Genomic DNA, 19,190 nt, shown 5'->3' on the forward strand with positions numbered 1-19,190 from the left:
CCTTTGACCAGAACAAGCTGTGAAAGCAGTTTTTATACAGTAAAGACTAGACAAGATTTGGTTCTGTGATAATAAAATCAATACTGTTCAGTGAGATCAACAGTCTTCCTTTTATTCAGGCAATGCTCTGAGTGTGACCAGGCCAGCAGTGATGAAGCTGATATGGCCATGGAGACGTTACCTGATGGCACCAAGAGATCCAGGAGGCAGATCAAAGGACCAATCAAATTCATACCACAGGAGATGTCGCCAGAGCCCAAGAAACATCAAGTGAGAGGCACGGTGTGTATTTACACACTGGTAAAAGTATTATCTTATATAACTTATCCATGTGTTGGCTAATTGATCTGTATTGATTATACACAGTTACCACATTAGTCTCATGTTTTCCTTACAGATACAGTGGCAAGAAAAACTATGTGAACCTTTTGTGGTTTTCTTCATTAATTTGTCATAAAACGTTATCTGATCTTTATCTTAGTCAAGAGTATTAACAAATATGATGTGCCTAAAATTATAACACAAAAAAATTCTGATCTTTCATATCTTTGAGAACAAAAACCTCATAGTACTAGTGGAAAAAGTATGTGAACCCTTGGAATAACGACTTCGATAGGTCGCCCCTTGTGAAAAGCCATACTTTGAGTTTGGCACAGAAGAAACGCCTTGTGAACCTGCTGCAAAGGCGCTTCTGGATATAAAAAAAATTAATTTTTGAAGCTGATTGGGTCCAGTGATGTCAAAGAAGAATACACCTCACAGTTAGACAAACAGTCTACAAAGGGAGACATGCTACTCTACCAAGAAGAGGGCAGCCAGTCAAATTGACCCCAAGAGGACAATGAACACTAATCAATCAACGAGGTAAAGAAACAAACCTGGTTGACAGCTAAAGATTTAAAAGCATCATTGGAACTGGTTAACATCTGTGTTCAGGACTCTACAGTAGGTAAAACATTGAACAAGCAGTGTGTCTATGGTAGGAAACCACAAAGGATGCTTACTAAAACTTACTTACTTACTTGCTTACTAAAAAGAACATTGCTACGTGCCTGAAGTTTGCTAAAAGAGCACATTGACACACCATAGCAGAATTAGCTAAATGTTTTGAGGACTGATAAAACTATATTGAACTATTTGGAAAGACCACACAGCCCTACATGTGGTGTAACATGGGCACTGTATATCACTATGGCCACACATATATTTGGGGGGGGGTAATGCTTGTTCTCAAAAAACACATGAAAGATTTGTTAACACTCTTGACTTAAAAGATCAGATCACATTTTATGACAAATTAATGCAGAAAACCATGAAATGCAAAGGATCACATACTTTTTCTTTCCACTGTATCTGTTTATCAAAGTAGCACAGGTTGATAGTGTTTTCCCCTGTGCTCAACGTTAGACATGTAAAAAGTATGTTTCATCCAGTCAAACAACAAGACGTTAAATTGAACAAAACTTTTTCTTGCTCCAGAAACATTGCAGCAGTTAAATTAATCTAAAGAAAGCAAGAACTTGGCTTGTATTGTCTCTGTAGGGAAGTCGAGTAGCTTTAAAGGCTGATAATAATAATAAGAGAAACCTGTTAAATCTCGAAAGGCCAGGCTGCTAAATCTTAACCTACAGCTTGGTCAGCTAACAAACCATCAGGCCAAGTACTCATATCTTTATTTATTGCACTGCATTACATGGAGCTTTTGAGTTAGTGTGGTTTTATGTAAAACAAAAAAATTTGTTTGTAAAAAAAATCTCTTGATGATTTAAATGTATTTTTTTTTTCTATTTAATGACATGGATATACATTGATATTTCCAAAGTAATTCCACTTAATGACACATTTCTCTGTGCTTTTACAACATAGTGTTAGGGGATTGTGTAGTTAATAGAATTTCCACTATATGTGTTTTCACTGGATGTTTTAGTTTAAACTCAACTTGAATTTTGAATGGATAGATTTGGATTTGTTATTGTATGACTGTGTTAATGTTGCCATAAATCCTTTGGTTGTTTCTCTATAATCGGTAAAAGAGCGACATGTAAACTGTGTCAGAGTGTCGTGGAACATTTGTTTCAGCTGTAAGAGGGAACAGAACACTCTCTCCTCCCATCCCCTCCACTGGATCCTACATATGTATACTAGCTATGGTCTGATTCTGAGATACAGAGCTGCCTTACCACTCCCTTAAGAAACAGTACAGATTGATATCTGACAGCTTGGTGGTGAGGAGAGGAAGTGGGGTTGCCTTTCACCTCTATTTTGTTTTTCCACTGTCGATATGTGACCCAGTGCCACTCACCTGGGACTTGAGGCAACTTTGCTCTCATGACTGTGGATGCAGGACCAGCCCGTGAAGCTGCTCCTGCCTATAGCTATAAATAGAGAAATCAGCAAAGAAAGAAGGGGGGTGTCTGCCACTTCTCTGCACTATCTGTCTGAGCATTGTAGCACAGTGGCAGTCTGACTTAATGTGTTTTTCAGATCAGGTTTGGAAAACATAGGTCCAGACATGTGCAAAGGACCCTGCTGAAGCTCTCGGAGACTAAGAAGCTTTTTGATTTTTATTGGAGCCCCAGCTACTTGGGCACTTCACATGCAGCATTTATCTTCAAATACAAGGCATACAATACCCCTGCTTTGCATTTTTAATGCCTTTACCAGGGCAGCTACGTGCTGGCACTTCTCTAAAGCCATGTTTCAATTTATCAGAACTGGCTAATCGACCTCCTGCAGGCCATTAAGGCTGGGCCGCTTGTGTGTGTCACAAAGGAGTGTGTGTGTGTGGGGGGGGGGGGGTATGTGTGTGTGTCATGAAGCAGTGTGCATGTGTACGCACATACATGCATATTTGTCCAATAGAGTTAACATGGCAAGTGGCTAGTTTGATGAGGCTTATTCATAGCCTGTAGTGGGCCATGACTACTGGAGTAAAACCTTAAGAGCCAACCTTTGCACTGAACTTTAATTAGCATGTATATAATGTTGCAGGTGTAAAATGAGTACACACTCTGTTTGATTTTTACAAAGCCCTACTAGAGACGGAGACCAATCAATTTTGAGGTTTTGACAGAGAACAGAACCGAGTGTCTTTGTGCTTTATATTTAATTATGATGAACAAATTTTAAAGCAAATAGTTCTTCAGTGATTGCCACTTCAGATGGTAATTTGTTTATTGAATTTCCAAATAAATCCATTTTAGCTATTTGGACTGCATTGAACACAGTTGTCCTTAGTGTTCTTAGTGTAGACTTTAACCATTTGAACCTACTTGATCCAAATTGCCTCTTGCTACTGTAGTTGCTAGTTTTATTACCATTCAGATACTGTCCACATATTGCTGTAACCAGCATAACATATCCTTCCTAGTGATAGCAATATTAGTGGCCAGAAGGTCCACACATCCACTTAGTTCATATAACTAAATCTTACTTCAAATCTCCATGGGTTTTACAGCACGCCTTCAACTTCATAATGTGTCTCAAGTGATTGCAGTATAAAGAAACTTGTGTCTGGAAGGTCCAGTCACTGGTTATTCAGTATTCCTGGCTACCATTACACCATGAGGACAGAAGAACACTCCCAACAACTCAGAGAACAGGTCATTGAAAAGCATAACACAGGGGATGGATACAAAAAAATCAAAGGCACTGAACATCCACCGGAGTTCAGTGAATCCTCATCAGAAAAGGACGGAATATGGAACATGTCTAAATCTGCCATAGAACAGGACGTCCACACAAACTGAGTGACTGTGGACAGAAGGAGACTAGTGAGAGAGGCCACTAACACACTGATGACTACTCTGAGGGAGTTACAAGCTTCAGAAACTGAGATAGGAGAGACTGTACATGCAGCAACTGTTGTAAGGAGAAAGCCACTGTTGATGGAAACTCATGTTAAATCACTAATTGAGTTCAACAATAGGCATGTGAAAGACTCCATGGTCAAGTGGAAGAGGGTTCTTTGTCCGTCAGACAAGACGCTATTATTGGCGCACACCAAACACTGCATATCACCACAAACACACCATCCCCACTGTGAAACACGGTGGTGGCAGCATCATGCTGTTGGGATGCTTCTTGGTAGCCGGCCCTGGAAGGATTGTTGAGTTAGAGGGTTAGATGAATGCGGCAAAATATAGGACAATCCTGGAGGACAATCTTATTCGGTCTGTAAAATGACTACGGCTTGGCAGAAGATTTGTTTTCCAGCAAAACAATGATCAGAAACAAACAGCAAAAGCTACTGTACTGGAATGGTTTAATTACAACAAGTGGAATGTTCTGGAGTGGCCGAGTCAAAACCCAGACCTCAATCCAATAGAGAATTAGTTCATGGACTTGAATATATACATATATATATATATATATATATATATTCATACACACACACACACACACACACACACACACACACACACACACACACACACATATAGTATAATTAAGTAAATTCATCTAGTTACTACCATTTCCTATGCTCTGTTAATTTCTCTAATCCTGTGTGAAATAATTCATGCTTGTTAAAGATGCACTGATGTACCTAATTAAAAGATAGATTTTGCCTGGGACTTATAAATTGCCTGTAGTTTTAATTTTCTCACCTGAGCAGAGCCTAAGATTAGATGTGCTGTGTGGCTGCATTCAGCTAAACCAACAACTGAACTACTCTCTGCTCTCCCTGGCCTTATAGATTACTTTAAGCAACACTACTTTAATGTAGAAATTATCAAATAATGTTAGACCTTTTGTTTGGTACTGCAGCCACAGGAGAAATAGTCTGAGGAGCCAATTGGCAGAATTCTTGCCGTTAGCATTCTTAATGATAAGTGCTCCATCTGGCAAGTGGTGGTGGGCCAAGGGGGACAGATGGAATTGTTTTCACAATCTGTTTAAATATGTTGTAGATTTTTCTTCCCCTTTTAAACCCTCCCAGCAGCTCCAATACTCACTTGCTAGAATCAAGAAGGAGATGTTTGATTTTATTTCCTTTCGTGCTCTTTTTTAAGTCTGTTGTTGTTTATCCATGCTAGCATAGAAATAATTTAGTTGGTGTTCTGGGATGTTTAGCAGGCATATTTGGTGCCACCTCATGGATAGCTCTTTAAGTGGATGGTTAGTAGTGCTGCAATTCAGACTGCCTACATGTGTTAAAATGAAGAGATTTGTGATTACAACATAGAGAGGTACACAATCAGTCAATTGTATACAGTGTATAGATGTATATTCTTAAGAAACATCAGTGATGATGGAGAATCGTAAGAGTAGTTGTGCATGATGATTTTGACCTCTGCTTACGAGTGAAGTGTTTCTATTCACAGAGAACCAGGGGACAGAAGAGGAAGAGAGTTCCCATCTGTGAGGACAGAGAAGATAAAATTGAGGTTTGTCACTTCTACTGCTACTGTACGGTAGGTAGGTTATCCAGGTTTATCTGTCCTTGCACATGCTGTAGGGCTACCAAGCACTTAAGCCTGGTTCACAGATTTTAACAGACACAGAAATGTTTTATTTTTTATTTTTTTGATACATGTGTGATGGAAGGTAACTGACAGCTCTGTGAGAGAGACATAAAGATGTCACAGACCTCCATTTTGCAGCACAAACTGTCTGATTTAAATAAATGAATGGTGAAAAGTGACTTATTTAGACGCCTCTGGGACACTTGTTGGTTTCAGTCTTCGATGGATTTTGGGTGCACTTGATTTAAGAATGAGGCAGCATTGCTTCGCTCATGTGGTCTTGTAAAAAGCCGATTAGAAACCCAGTTACACGTATACATGGCAATCAGAGTTCTCTGGGAGAAATCTTCCTGGGAACAGTTCTGTAGTCTTCTACCTTGATTATGGTAACCAGGTTTCCCATTTACTTGACATTTAAGAAATCTGCTTAAGCAAGAAAGTCGACTGTAATACGGTCACTTGAGTGCATGGTAAATGCAGATTGTGACTAAATTGTGACTTGGTAAGTTATGTATTATGATATGTTTAAGCCAATGAAATGAATAGATTGGATATTAGTAAAAAGGTAAAATAAATATTTTCAATGAACTGAAATGAAATAGGTTGCATCATCTGTTCTCTTCACTCCTTCAGTGAGCTATTTCCTGTACACATCCAGAGTTTTTGATTCCAACTGAGTAAACAGTAAAGTGTGGTTTTAGTGATATATCCACCATTAAGTATATAATAGGTAGGGGATCATAGCATTAGATTGATGCAGCACCAGCTAAACTGGCTTACGTTTTGGTAACATTAGCTGCTGTTCAGAATTCACAGTATTGTTTTCCTAATCTTTATTGTTATATATTATTATTATTATTATCCTCCTGTACATTTTTACTGAAGTTTTTACCTGAGGGAAACAGCGGGGGTTTCCTCGGCTGTGTCGGGTCACTTGATCGAGGCTGTTTATAAATCAGCGTTAGACACCTGTGGACACGCCCACTTTACCTTGAACTGTAGTATTTTGCTGTTTAAATAAATTCAGCTATTTTTTATTAATTTGTAAGTTTGTGCTCTTTCAGCTGTATTTGGTTCAGCATACTTTAACCGACAGACACCATTCAAAGTTTAAACAGGTCTCAAGACTTTAAGCTATGAATCTTCCCTTCCGTTTTGTAATATCTTTGACGGTTTTTCCACAATGACATGATGTTGTGACATGATGTTTTAGGCTGATTTTGGAGTTTAGGAATGCCACGAATAATATATGCAGTCCAATGCAGTGAAATGTTTAAACTGAAAAAATACAAATTGCCATTTTATCAGAAAAAAAGGAATATTTTGAAATTGATAGCAACAACACAAGCTGCAAAAGTAACAAGGAAGAGCTGGATGAACATTTTCCAACTGATTAGGGTAATTTGGTCAGTTACATATTTGGCAATAAAATGAGCATTTTAAGCCCTTTTACACGGACTCTTCAAGGCAGCTTTACACCAATACACTGCCTAGCTGTGCTGTATAAAATGTACCAAGCCAGCGTGGAGGGTCTGTGCAGACCCTCATTTGAGCTGCCTCGGGAGTTGGTGTCAGTGGCAAGGCAGGTTTGTCCCACCACATTGTGTTGTTTCACTGGAGGAGAAATTTAAGGAGGAGTTTAAGACATGATTTGAAATTAAACACACTTGTTACACATTGTGTTCAGTATGTTAATGTTTACTGTTACATTCTCTGAACTGATCAGACATAACAATACGCTGGAGAACAAAACCCAACCAGTCATATATTATTATGATTAACCAGGCCATATTTTTACTCCAACTCAAACTTTATCCATTAAGTCCTTCCTGCTGCACAACTGCACATCTTAGCAGTCAGAGTAGTGTTTCTCCTTCAGCTTCTCATCACCCACACGTTATTTAGGAAACTAATACTATGACCATAATTGTTTATGATCATGTTGTACACAATGCGTTTCAACTGTGTTTTGACAGCAAATCATTTCTAAAATGTGCAAAACCAGCAAAAGCACAAGACAGTTCATTCACTAGTAATGTTTTGGAGGCGATGCTTATCCGTGGCGTGATATTAAACGTCACGCCACTAAAGCTGGCGTGCCAGTTCCCTGTGTAAAATGCACACTGGAGCGTCTTTACGGACGCGTTTTCAGTTCAAAGATGAGGACACCTTCTCAGTAATACAGTGGGGTTTCTGTGCAAAAGAGGCTTTAGAGAGTCAGAGAGTCTCAGAAGTAAAGGTTGAGTCTGTGAAAAGCTGTGTCTATAAATTGTTAAATACTGTACTTTTAAAAAATGTTACCTTATTAAAATGATATACAGTATTCGCATTTATTAGTTTAAACGTGTTATATGTTGATTTACAAATCATCATATCAACATGCTGGTTTTGTGCTAGGGACATCTATGAAATCTATGAATTAGTTGTGGATAGGAGGATGCAACTGCTGCACATCATGAAGAACAAATAGCGAGGCAACTTCAGTAAGAAACAAGTGTCAAGAACTGTACAGGATGTCATTCTTGCCAACTGCCATCACTCTGTATAATGACTGACAGAAAATAAAATCTACTCTGACAATATCTTATAACAGGACAGACCTTTGTAAATATGTTATTACATATTCATTCTTAATTTATGCAGTCACATGTGTCCCTACATACCAGGGAACATCTGTGAAGAGACCTAGAGTGGACAGTCCAAAACTTGTAGAGACAGTTTTGTAAATAAGGCATTTCATCATAAATTTGGAAAAATACAATGTCACATTATTATTGCTTATTTAGTGTAGAAAATTACAGTGTTACATTTTTAAAAATAAGTCTACAGCATTAAAAATGTGAAAAAGTAAATGGGTACTTTATGAATCTACTGTGTGTTGTAAGACACATTGAAGCCAAATATATCCATGTATTTACATTTCTGTAGCTAATATGTCACACATTGTACAGTGGTTGCTCTGAAGAAGAGTAAATATTGTATAGTATCAAGCCACTGGTTACATAAATTGATTAATAGGAAATTAAAATCCTTAGCATTTAAAAATCACAGAGAAAATTGTCCACACAGTTTAGATAGTCTAGAAATATCTGTATTGATTTTGGCTGTGAAGAATTCACATAAGTCTATTTCTAATAGTCATGTTCATTAATTGCATTTGGAAATACTGCTCCCGTGTACTCTTCATTTTTCCCATTTAAATTTATTCTTTTTTACACTGTAACCACTACTGATTCTAATCAGTTGTGTCTCCATAGGAACCACTGCTACGGGAACGCCGTCAAAGACAATCTGCAATGCAGAAAAAACCCAAAGCTGATGACACAAGGACTGAGTGTACAACCTGCAAAGGGCCAGGCGACAACGAAAACCTAGTGAGGTGAGAGGACGCGTGTGTGAGTCTGTCTAAGGAAAGGAGCGGGGGGGTTATTAGATATGCCCTGTGTGTGTGTGAGAGAGTGTGTCTTGTGAGGCAGCCATATCCTCCTGATGATTAAAGTTCAGTCTTCATTAGGTTGTGGCCGCCTGGGCTCTGCAGAATGAGGTGGCTGAGGGTATCTTCTCCATAGGCCCCCTATATTGACCTGCCACATACATTTGCACAGTTCATTAAGACGTAATGAATAGCACAATTTAAACTGCTCCTTTTTGGGGGTTTCAGGTGTCAGGCATCTAATAAACAGGATTTTCTTTGACATTGGAATTCTGTGGAGAAAAAAAATAGATTACAGCAGGCACCTTTTCAGCACATTGTCATATGATGAATCTCTTACATCTCCTCCATTTTCTTCTAAACCCTCAAATTGCTCCTAGGCTTAAATTTTTAAATAAAACTAGTGTAATAAAGATTTCCTTGTTTCCCTGTCCTGTATGTTAATGTATTTAGTAATTTCAGTACATTTTATCCTAAGATGTAATTTTGATACGTTTAGAGAAAGCCTCAATCCTCAGAACTAATTCCATTATAGCACCGTCTAAGTCATGCCATACAGGGCTCTGCTAATGGTTTTATTTTACACAGAAATACTTTCACTCAGTCACCTTAATTCCTTAATTCCCTGCTTCGACTTTTCAGTTTTTTCAGTTGTTATTAAGCCGTGGTGTATTTCTTGCTTAATATATACAGAAAGCGTTGTGTTCAGTGACTCTTTAAAAATGGCTTATCAATCATAAAAAAACCAACAAAACCACCAGAGTAGAAGCACTTTCAATTTGTGTGTGTGAGTGAGTGCATGCTAGCGTGCGTGCGTGCATGAGCGGAGAAAAAGTCAGAATATGTTTTTTAATACAACATGACTCTGTTGTTTTACTGGTAAAATGAATGCTGCCGATGCAGGATTCAATGTAGGGTGGTTGTAGGGAATGTAGGAAATCTCACCTGGCCATCAAATGTCTCTTATTTGTCTGTGGGGGCTCAGTTGATTTTAAATATGGTATTTACTTACGAATTTACCTTTCTATTGCTTTTTTACTCTGGTGTTGAGTGCTGTATAAAATAAATAGAACAGTTACTTTTGAGTTGGGTTGAATTAGTTTGCAATACTTTACAAAGCTGTGTGTGTAGACAGGGAGCAGTAAGGACCATGCCATACTTTACTTTTGCTTCACTTGTATCTTGCACTGTTGTATTATATAATGTGTATATATATATGTGTATATATATGTGTATATATATATACACACACACAATGTCCAGAATTTCCAGAATTATTTAGAATTCCCAGAATTGTCAAGATCAGTATCATGAAAATACATGGAAAAAGGTAGACACTTGAATTGCTGGTTGCTCGTTGGGGTGTGAGGTGTGCTGCCCTGACTCTTTCTATCTTTGCATTGCACAGGTTGTGAGAACCGGGGCAGCCACCTCACCTTCCATAAAAACTCGGGACAGATGACCGTTGGCTTAGAGACAGAGAGAGGCAAATTGAGGCGTTTGAAGAAAGGCACTCGAGTCAGACTGAAGAACAAGACTTTCGCATCGCCCCACAACCACCTTTGATCCAAACTGGACCAACAACTATCCAACAAAAATTAAGTGGATAAGCAAGTTATGTTTAATATTGGAACCAGCTTGTTTACAGGACAAGTAACCTGGTAATCTTTTTTTAATTATAGCATTGTCACTCTATGTATGCAAAGGTCAGCATATATAGAATTCTGGCCAGGGCATTTTGGTCAGTAAACATACTTCTACTTAAAATACTAATTCATTAATATTTTGATATTTTAATATTTTGCTTGCCCAGTGTAGTAAGAGCATACCATTAAACCACCTGATAGATGCAACTGTTATTTAATATATGTTTTATTAGACACATTATTAGAGATTAGGGTTCTCTTCTCTTTAAAGGTTTGTGAAATTGCCCAATGGGGTGTATTTTCTTTTGATGGATGTTGGCTATCATAACAGAGATTAATCTTAAGCATAAACTTATGGTCTTCCAACTATGGAATGGAGCCAGTTTCCTATAAAGTCCATTTAATCCAATAAGACAGGCACAAATACACCAAGCAACATGACTTCACTGCAGAAGATAGACTGATGTTCCAGGAACCCCTGTGGCCATTTCATTTCTTTGAATGCCCATCTGGCTGTTATATGTAATAAGATGGTCAAACGTTGACACGCATTCCTACTGCTCTGGTATTTCTGGTGCATTTTGCTGCAGTCACTAGGAAATGAGTGAGAGACTATTGGCTTGTTGATCATGTTGCTTGCAGTGTGGAAGCACAGCAAAAAGCTCAAAGAGCAATAAAAGTCATAAACTGCTGCACTCTCCACAACAATTGATTTAGGATCTTCTGAGTTTGGATGCCCAAATTAATTCTCTCTGTGCCTCTAGGTGCTTGCCTGTACCCAACATCCAGCATATTTGAAATATAGATTTTTATTATGAATATTTTTGATTGGTACTATCTAGGCTGGTGCTGTGTACTTTTGACCTCCTTGTATGACCTCTAATCAGTACCAATCAGTCGTACTGACTGAAGAACAATTTTGGTGTAAATTCAGTTAATTGGAGACATAGTTGAACCTAGACTTTCTCATAGTGTTGTGTTGTGTTTTTTTTAAATTAGGGAAGGACCAGAATTATTAAGTCAGTGTTGTGTATACAAAAGCCAGTTCTTTTTGTGTAGCAGTAATGTAATGCTACAAAAAGCATCTGTAGTAGAAACAAACTAGTGTAATTAGTGGTAATGCCACATAATTATTAGTCCAAATGTATTTGATGTTGTAGGCATTTAGAAATCTTGCTCTGTCTCAATATATTGAAGTGACAGTGAAACTGACACATCTTCAGAAATAACCCATCTTTGTTTCCATTTCCCCGGTGGCCCAAAGTCAGCGCTGTCAAAGCAGTAGTTGCTTGCTGCTCTGCCAAGTGCCATATTCTGCCCTCATATGTCACTCCATTGCCCACCCAGTGCCCAATATGCATGCTTTTGGGAACAGTCAAATCCATGCAGTTACTGCTTTCTGCCTCTGGTGTGTACACCAGCACCACCATGGTTTCTTTAGAAATGAGGTTTCTGTGCAGAATGACTTGCTGACTCCTGAGCAGTTATTTCCCATGACTCATACTCATTCAGTCTCAAACACTGTGTGTCAGGTCTACAATGCATGGCTGTATCTATTTACTCGGATCTGTACAAAAATTTTAAACTGAAAGTAAGTGATGTGGTCTTGTAGAATTTGAATGCCAGGTAGCTATATAGTGTGACAATGTGTACAGTATTCACTGAAGAGGCCAAACATACAACTGTTTTTTTTTGTGTATCTACATACTTGAGGATATATCATAAGCTTGTTTTGTGAATAGAGTTAAACTCTGATTTGTGATGTAGTCTTGAAGCGATCATTTTTCTTTTAATTGCCAAACAGAGTTTTTTTAAGAAAATATTCCTGATTAATTGTGTACTGTGTTACTGTGATGCTGTTTGAAGTAAGAATGTGAATGTTGCTGCTGTTGTGTGTGTGAAGTGTCTCAACCTCTGGCCTAAGGCTCTTCAAAATTAAGCAGGGCTTTAATAAACTCTTGACTTTTTCACCTTATTGCAGCAGTGATAAATGAGTGTCAGTCAGCTAATTAATTGTTCTAAAGGTGCAGCAGCGGTGGTCCATTTGTGCGTGTAATGCCCTCTGTCATCTGTGATTTATCACCAGCGAAGGGGGGTGCGTGAGAGATTCTCTCACAGGATCTGCTGGATTCTCTTACTGCAGTCACTGATGTGCATATATTAGTATTTTATTTTTTAGTATATTAGTATTACCATACTTATATCTTTAAAATTACCTTCTAAAACTTTACAATAGAACTTACCCCCAATTAGATGTAGAGTATAGGCTAGTAAAGCTGCTAAACAACAAGGCATATTTCTACAATAATTACATAATTATGGAAACCTTTTATATATACACAGTTATTTGAGTTCACTTCTCTGTAAAAACTGAAAAACACTATGCGCCGATCAAGGTCAAAAGATGACATGGTGACATTTTTGACAGATGTATAGTAGGTCCTAAAATATTTGTCTAAGGGTCAGAGTTTTTGACATGTGAAGAGTCAGTACTGCCATGTCCTGTCGAGTAAAGTGCCAATTTTGACTGTTTGACATCAAATTTGGAAAGAGTATAAATATTTTCTAGCCTTTGATCATTAAACTATTGTAGGAGACACAAAAAGAGATGCATTTTGGTTTTCAGCATGGTTGCACCTTTCCAAGATGGATCCAACTCCAACTGGTCAACTGTAGTTGCCCTAATCCCTCATCCTCAACCACAAGGTCTTTGGGGACTGAAAACCAAAGATCAGCTTGGCTACAGCTGGTTTCTGGTTGGGGGATGAGACAGAGGCCAAGATGAGCAGAAAGAGGAGGGGCTGATGGATAAAAAGAGAGAAAAGCTAGCAAGGAGGGTCTGGAAAGCAGTAACCTTTTCGATGATGAGTGCATTTCCCATTACTGCTCTGACACAGGATCTGTGGAGATGATTTAATGGCGATATTTTGTTTTTGCTGAATTCACCTTTTTCCTCCCTATTAAAACAGAAAACATAAGAGCTGGGACAAGGGCTGTGTGGGAAGTGTGGTCAAGCAGCTAAAATCTATTACTCCCCAGCGCTTTTCCCCTTCTCTTTATCGTTCTGATTTCGCCACGGTGTGAGTTACAATACTTCCTGAGGTATACACACTCCTGGTTCCTCCTCTTTAAATGCTTTTGTCATATCCTCTTTTAACTGCACTGTGCCTCCCAGTCAATTTTTAAATCATACATACAGGACAAGATAATTTCCCATTCCTACTTGCTATGGGTATTTTAGGTGTTGCTGTTATTTTGTTTGGCCTGTTTATATCAGACAGGCTAACAGGCACATCTCTGTTTAATGCAGTGCAGTTCAGCAGCAGCAGAAACAGCATCCTATAAAGGATCATACAGCTGAATCACCACCTCTCTAAAACAGTTTGAACAAAAAGTGCAGTGTGGTACAACCTTTTTGTACCTCTGCTGGAATTTTATTTTGCAATTTGACTGAGATTCTGGCCAGGTCAGAGCTTGTGTTTGCCCTACAGAAGTGAGGGCATGGACCTGCTTCTGAAATCACATCTTCAGCATTGTACCTAGTTCACTGGAGCCCCCTGCTGGGAAACATGAAAACTTCAGTCAAATCACCAGGTGAGAACTGTACAGCTCACTCGCTATTGCTTCCTTTCAATCACAAATGTGAAAGAGTTGTCTAAATGAGTTAATAAAAGCAGCCACTGTGACTTGCCTTTCTCCATAGGTGCAACTTCAGCAGTCCATTCATTACTTCCTCCTCTTGTAAAACAATGGCTCTTTTATAATGTTGCAGTGAACCAATAGTAAATCAAAAACTAAGGGGCTCACGGAGTCCAATAATCCACTTCTTCCCATGGTAAGACACAGCACACTTTGTCATAGATGAGAGTCAATGGCTGAGTGCTTTGTGTCATATTGATTTCTGTCAGGTGGCCACTCCCAAGGTAATTGCATTAGCCACTTGTGATAAATTCTCTGCCTTGTTTCATCCACTTGGGCTCAGACACCAGGGCTGCTGGAAAGAAAAGAAGCTTTTAAAGGCAGTAACCCTACTATCAATACATGAATTGTGAGTACGAAGCAGTGGGGAAGTAGCAAGCATCAATATTTACAGTTTTTTTTGTCTCATTATACAGTGATTTAATTTGGGTCTGGTTTGATTTTGAAATGGAGGGCATGGAAATGGAAGCCTGTCTAAACATTTCTTAGAGTATGTGAGCAAAATGATTATGCTACAAATAACCAAATAAACAGCATATATACAGTTGTGGTTGGAAGTTTACTTATAGACATAATGGGCATAACTGTCATGGTAGTGTTTGACTTTGATTTCTTTGAATTGTTTTTAAATTTACAATTTTAATTTCTTCTGGGTTTTCTAAAACTAACACACATTTGGTTCAATGTCCCTAAAGTTTCAACTTTAGCAGACAGTTCTGGTTGCCAACAAGAAGCTTCTCATCAAATTGCTTGGGTTCAATTAAATTTGTTGGTATTCTGGCAAAAACACAACTTTACATTCACAATTACATTTAGTGACACTTTTATCCAAAGCACTGTGAGGTACAAGGCAAGGAAAATATCTAACCCAAGGAGAACTTGGAACTAGAACTCTTCCTAGAGAACTTAGCTTTAAAGTACCCCAGGAAGAACTTTTTCTATTTCATAAGGTCTAAGTGCAATTTTTTTTTTTTTTTTTTTTGTGGAAGAGTTCTGTTTTCAGCAGATTTTTGAAAATTGGGAGTGAGGTTGGTGAGTGTGCAGATGTGGGTAGGATGTTTCACCATCGTGGAACCACTTAGCAGATAAGTTTACCCTGGCGTCTTTTGAGGTAAGGTGATGGGACCACTAGACGTCATTCATCGGCAGAGCACATTGGACAGGAGGAATTGTAGACCACGGATGAGGGAATTCAGGTAGGCAGGTGCTGTTGAGTTGAACCTGATGCGGGCAGCTACAGGAAGCCAGTGTAAAATATTCAGTGTTGTAACATGTCCTTTTTGGCTGATCAGAAATAAGCTGCTGCAGTTTGGATCATCTGGAGAGGTTTGATTGTGTATGCTGGTAGTCCAGACAAGATATGACCGGAGCCTGCACAATGAATTGTGTTGCATAGTCTGAAAGGCTGGGTCTCATCTTTCTGTTGTTGAAAAGGTTTTTGGTAGACTTAGTGGGAACAACCACTGAAGACCCTATGTTGATCCTGATGTTTTGTTGTATTGGTCTGGCTTGAAAGACCAGAACTTCTGTCTTGGAAAGGTTGAGTTGGAGATGCCTTTCTCTCGTCCAATCAGCGATGTCAGAGAGACATATAGAGATGCGTAATGAGATAGTGGAAATAGCAATGATAAGAAAAGCCAGTAGTAGTTGAGGACCAAGAACTGAGCCCCAAGAGGCAGTGAGAATTATAAAGTTGTCTCTGCCAAGATATTTTGTAGGTTCATCCAGATAAGTAAGGGTTGAGCCAGGCTGGAGCTGTACCAGTAATGCCCAAATCAGAGATTGCAGACAGGAGGATCTGGTGGTTCACAGTGTCAAAGGCTGCAGATAGATCAAGTAAAGAATAAGACAGACAACTGAGCTGCAACTTTTACAGTCCGTAGGAATTCCACGACCTTCAGGAGTACTGTTTCTGTGGAGTGACTGCTCTTATAGCCAGATTGGTTGGTTGGAGGTCTTTACTAGAAAGGAAGTCAGTCAGTTATTTGAAGACTGCTCTTTCAAGGCTATTGGCAAGGAACGGAAAAAGCGAGACACGTCTGTAATTCTCCACAAGGGAGGGGTCAAGAGTTGGTTTCTGAAGGAGTGTTGAAATCTGGACCTACTTACATTGAGGTGGGAAAGGTGCCTGTTGTGAGAGATGAGAGATGATTTGTGTAATGGCTGGGATTAGTGTGGGTGCAGTTGTTTAAAGGAGAGGGGATTGGATAAAGAGAACAGGTGGTAGGATGGTTTAAGAAGAGATGGTCCTCGGTCAGAATTGCAAACAGGGCCAGCGATGTGCAGTTAGAAGAGTTTAGTGGAGTGGCTTTATTCAAAGGAGAGAACTGGGAGCTGATGGCTGCCACCTTATTGGTAAAGAAGGTGACAAAGTCATCAGTGTTAAGAGAGGTAGATAGGGAAGGTGGATCTCCTGTTCTAGTTAGATGATTGTCGTAACTTAACAAGTGGTGAACTGGGTTTTAAAAAAATCACTCCACAATACCGCCCTCCTCATACCGACCGCCCAAACATATTTGGGTGCCTTTTTTCGATCAAAGGTGTAAATGCTCTGTGATTACTGAGCTGAAACTAGCAACAACAACAACAGACCAAGTTACAAGTCACCATAAGAGCAAAACTTTCTAGTTACAGTTTTATAACAAACATACTAACAAAAAAATAAATCAGCAGTTGTTATATGAGCTGCTCATTTTGTACATACTGTATGTTCAATTGTAAGTCATTTTGAAAGTGTACGCCAAATGACTAAATATACATGAGAATTAAATGCATTTATTGTTTTGGGATAAAGCTTATTCTGTTGGGTACTGCAACACTATATCTCAAATATTACGTTCAAGCTATTTGATTGGAGTTGCAGCTTACAGAACTTACATTTAGCCTATGATTTTCAATTCTACCTGATTCAATATAAGAGTGACAGCTTTGTCCTTATCAATGTGATTTCTTTAGTTTGTGTGATACATCATTGAATATTTCATTATTTTGTGTGATTGAATAGAAGTTCTTTGTGGTTTGTCAAGCAATGACTCTGTCTTTATGAGACCTGGACATAAACACTGTAGCCACTATGAAGAGGTGGATGATATCAAACAAAACTAGCTTAAATTTGTGGGCCATCAGCCCCATTCAGTGAGAGCACGGCCCAGGGCGACAACAGAGGGGAGGAGTGGATCTGAGAACTACACACAGAGATTAAACGGCAAATGAAAGTGGACACGAATCGCCAACTGAGAAGAACACATGTAGCAGACAGAAGCAATCAATCATGTACCCTCCACCACCTCACCTCCAATAAGATTACATCAATCAATAACCTCTCTTATGAGTGATTGGATTTTGTCTGCTTCTAAAGTACAAGGAAGGGGGAGGGGGCACTGCTCAATTGATTAAAGCAGGGCCAAATTCTTTTGATAACATCAAGGACCTTGCTGTGGCTAGGTGTGTAAGGGCAGTGTTGGGAGCAGATAGAGGTAGCTGGTGGTATTAGGTGACTCAGACAGTGAAGAGATGAGGAATAATGCTGGGTATATTAAACACTAGCCAACAAAGGTACAAATTCACTATCCTTCAAGGTCCTAATGGTGGAATCAATCACTAGCCAGGTCTTAGCCTTATTAACAGAGATGTTAATCATTTTTTTAAGTTTATTTCTTGGAATTCTACAGTGGTCTTTATAGAGGCAGACAGAAAACACCAGGAGAGAGAGGGTATGACACACAAAAGCCAGCCAAACTCAAACTGAGGATGTTGTAGTTACATAGCATGCGCCACAACCATTAGGCAAGCAGTGTACTCCTGGACAACTTCTCTTTGATGTCACCCAAAAGTTTCTGATTGAATAATTTATTTTATTTTATACAATATATTTTATAGTGCACATCAATGCATAAAGTGCCTAAAACTAAAATTACAGTGGTGTGAAAAAGAGTTTGCCCCCTTACTGATGTCTTATTTTTTTCATGTTTGTCACACTTTTGTCACTGTCACAAACTAATTTAATTATTAGTCAAAGATAATACAAGTAAACACATCATGCAGTTTTTAAATGAAGGTTTTTATTATAAAGGGTAAAAATACATCAAAAACTACAGTGCCCTGTGTGAAAAAGTGTTTGCCCCCTAAACCTAATAACTGGTTGGGCCATCCTCAGCAGCAACAACTGCAATCTAGCATTTTCGATAACTTGCAATGAGTCTGATACAGCGCTGTGGAGGAAGTTTGGCCCACTCATCTTTGCAGCATTGTTGTAATTCAGCCACATTGGAGGGTTTTCGAGCATGAACCGCCTTTTTAAGGTCATGTCACAGCATCTCAATTAGATTCGGACGTTCTCCTTCAGGATATTTTGGTACACAGCAGAATACATGGTTCCATTTATCACAGCAAGTCTTCCAGGTTGTGACGCAGCAAAACAGCCCCAGACCATCACACTACCACCGTCATATTTTACTCTTGGCATGGTGTTCTTTTTCTGCGTTGTTACTTTTACCCCACACATAATGGGACACACACCTTTCAAAAAGTTCAACTTTTGTCTCGTCAGTCCACAGAGAATTGTCCCAAACGTCTTTAGGATCATCAAGATGTTTTCTGGCAAAACTGAGACGAGCCTCTATGTTCTTTTTGCTCAGCAGGGGTTTTCGTCTTGGAACTCTGCCATGCAAACCATTTTTGCCCAGTCTCTGTCTTATGGTGGAGTCATGAACACTCACCTTAATTGAGGCAAGTGAGGCCTGCAGTTCTTTGGATGTTGTTGTGGGGTCTTTTGTGACCTCTTGCATGAGTCGTCGCTGTGCTCTTGGGGTAATTTTGGTCGGCCAGCCACTCCTGGGAAGGTTCTCCACTGTTCCATGTTTTTGCCATTTGTAGATAATGGCTCACTGTGGTTCACTGCAGTCCCAAAGCTTTAGAAATGACTTTATAACCTTTTCCAGACTGGAA

General features: G+C 39.0%; 1 protein-coding gene across 3 annotated transcripts in view; it reads left to right on the top strand.

Moving 5' to 3' along the window:
* Positions 1-19,190, top strand: part of phf14 (PHD finger protein 14) — an 87,871-nt gene that overhangs the window by 47,206 nt on the left and 21,475 nt on the right. The window contains exons 14-17 of one of the 3 annotated variants that reach the window (XM_026347519.1): positions 120-282; positions 5,325-5,387; positions 8,723-8,844; positions 10,307-12,535. In XM_026347519.1, the coding sequence (XP_026203304.1) occupies positions 120-282; positions 5,325-5,387; positions 8,723-8,844; positions 10,307-10,313 (355 nt within the window). In that variant the 3' untranslated portion in view covers positions 10,314-12,535. Of the gene's footprint in view, positions 1-119; positions 283-5,324; positions 5,388-8,722; positions 8,845-10,306; positions 12,536-19,190 lie in introns of those variants that run through there. The other 2 variants (XM_026347517.1, XM_026347518.1) reach the window with 2 other exon arrangements.

This window comes from Anabas testudineus, chromosome 11, assembly GCF_900324465.2.
Source record: "Anabas testudineus chromosome 11, fAnaTes1.2, whole genome shotgun sequence".
Lineage (NCBI taxonomy): Eukaryota > Metazoa > Chordata > Actinopteri > Anabantiformes > Anabantidae > Anabas > Anabas testudineus.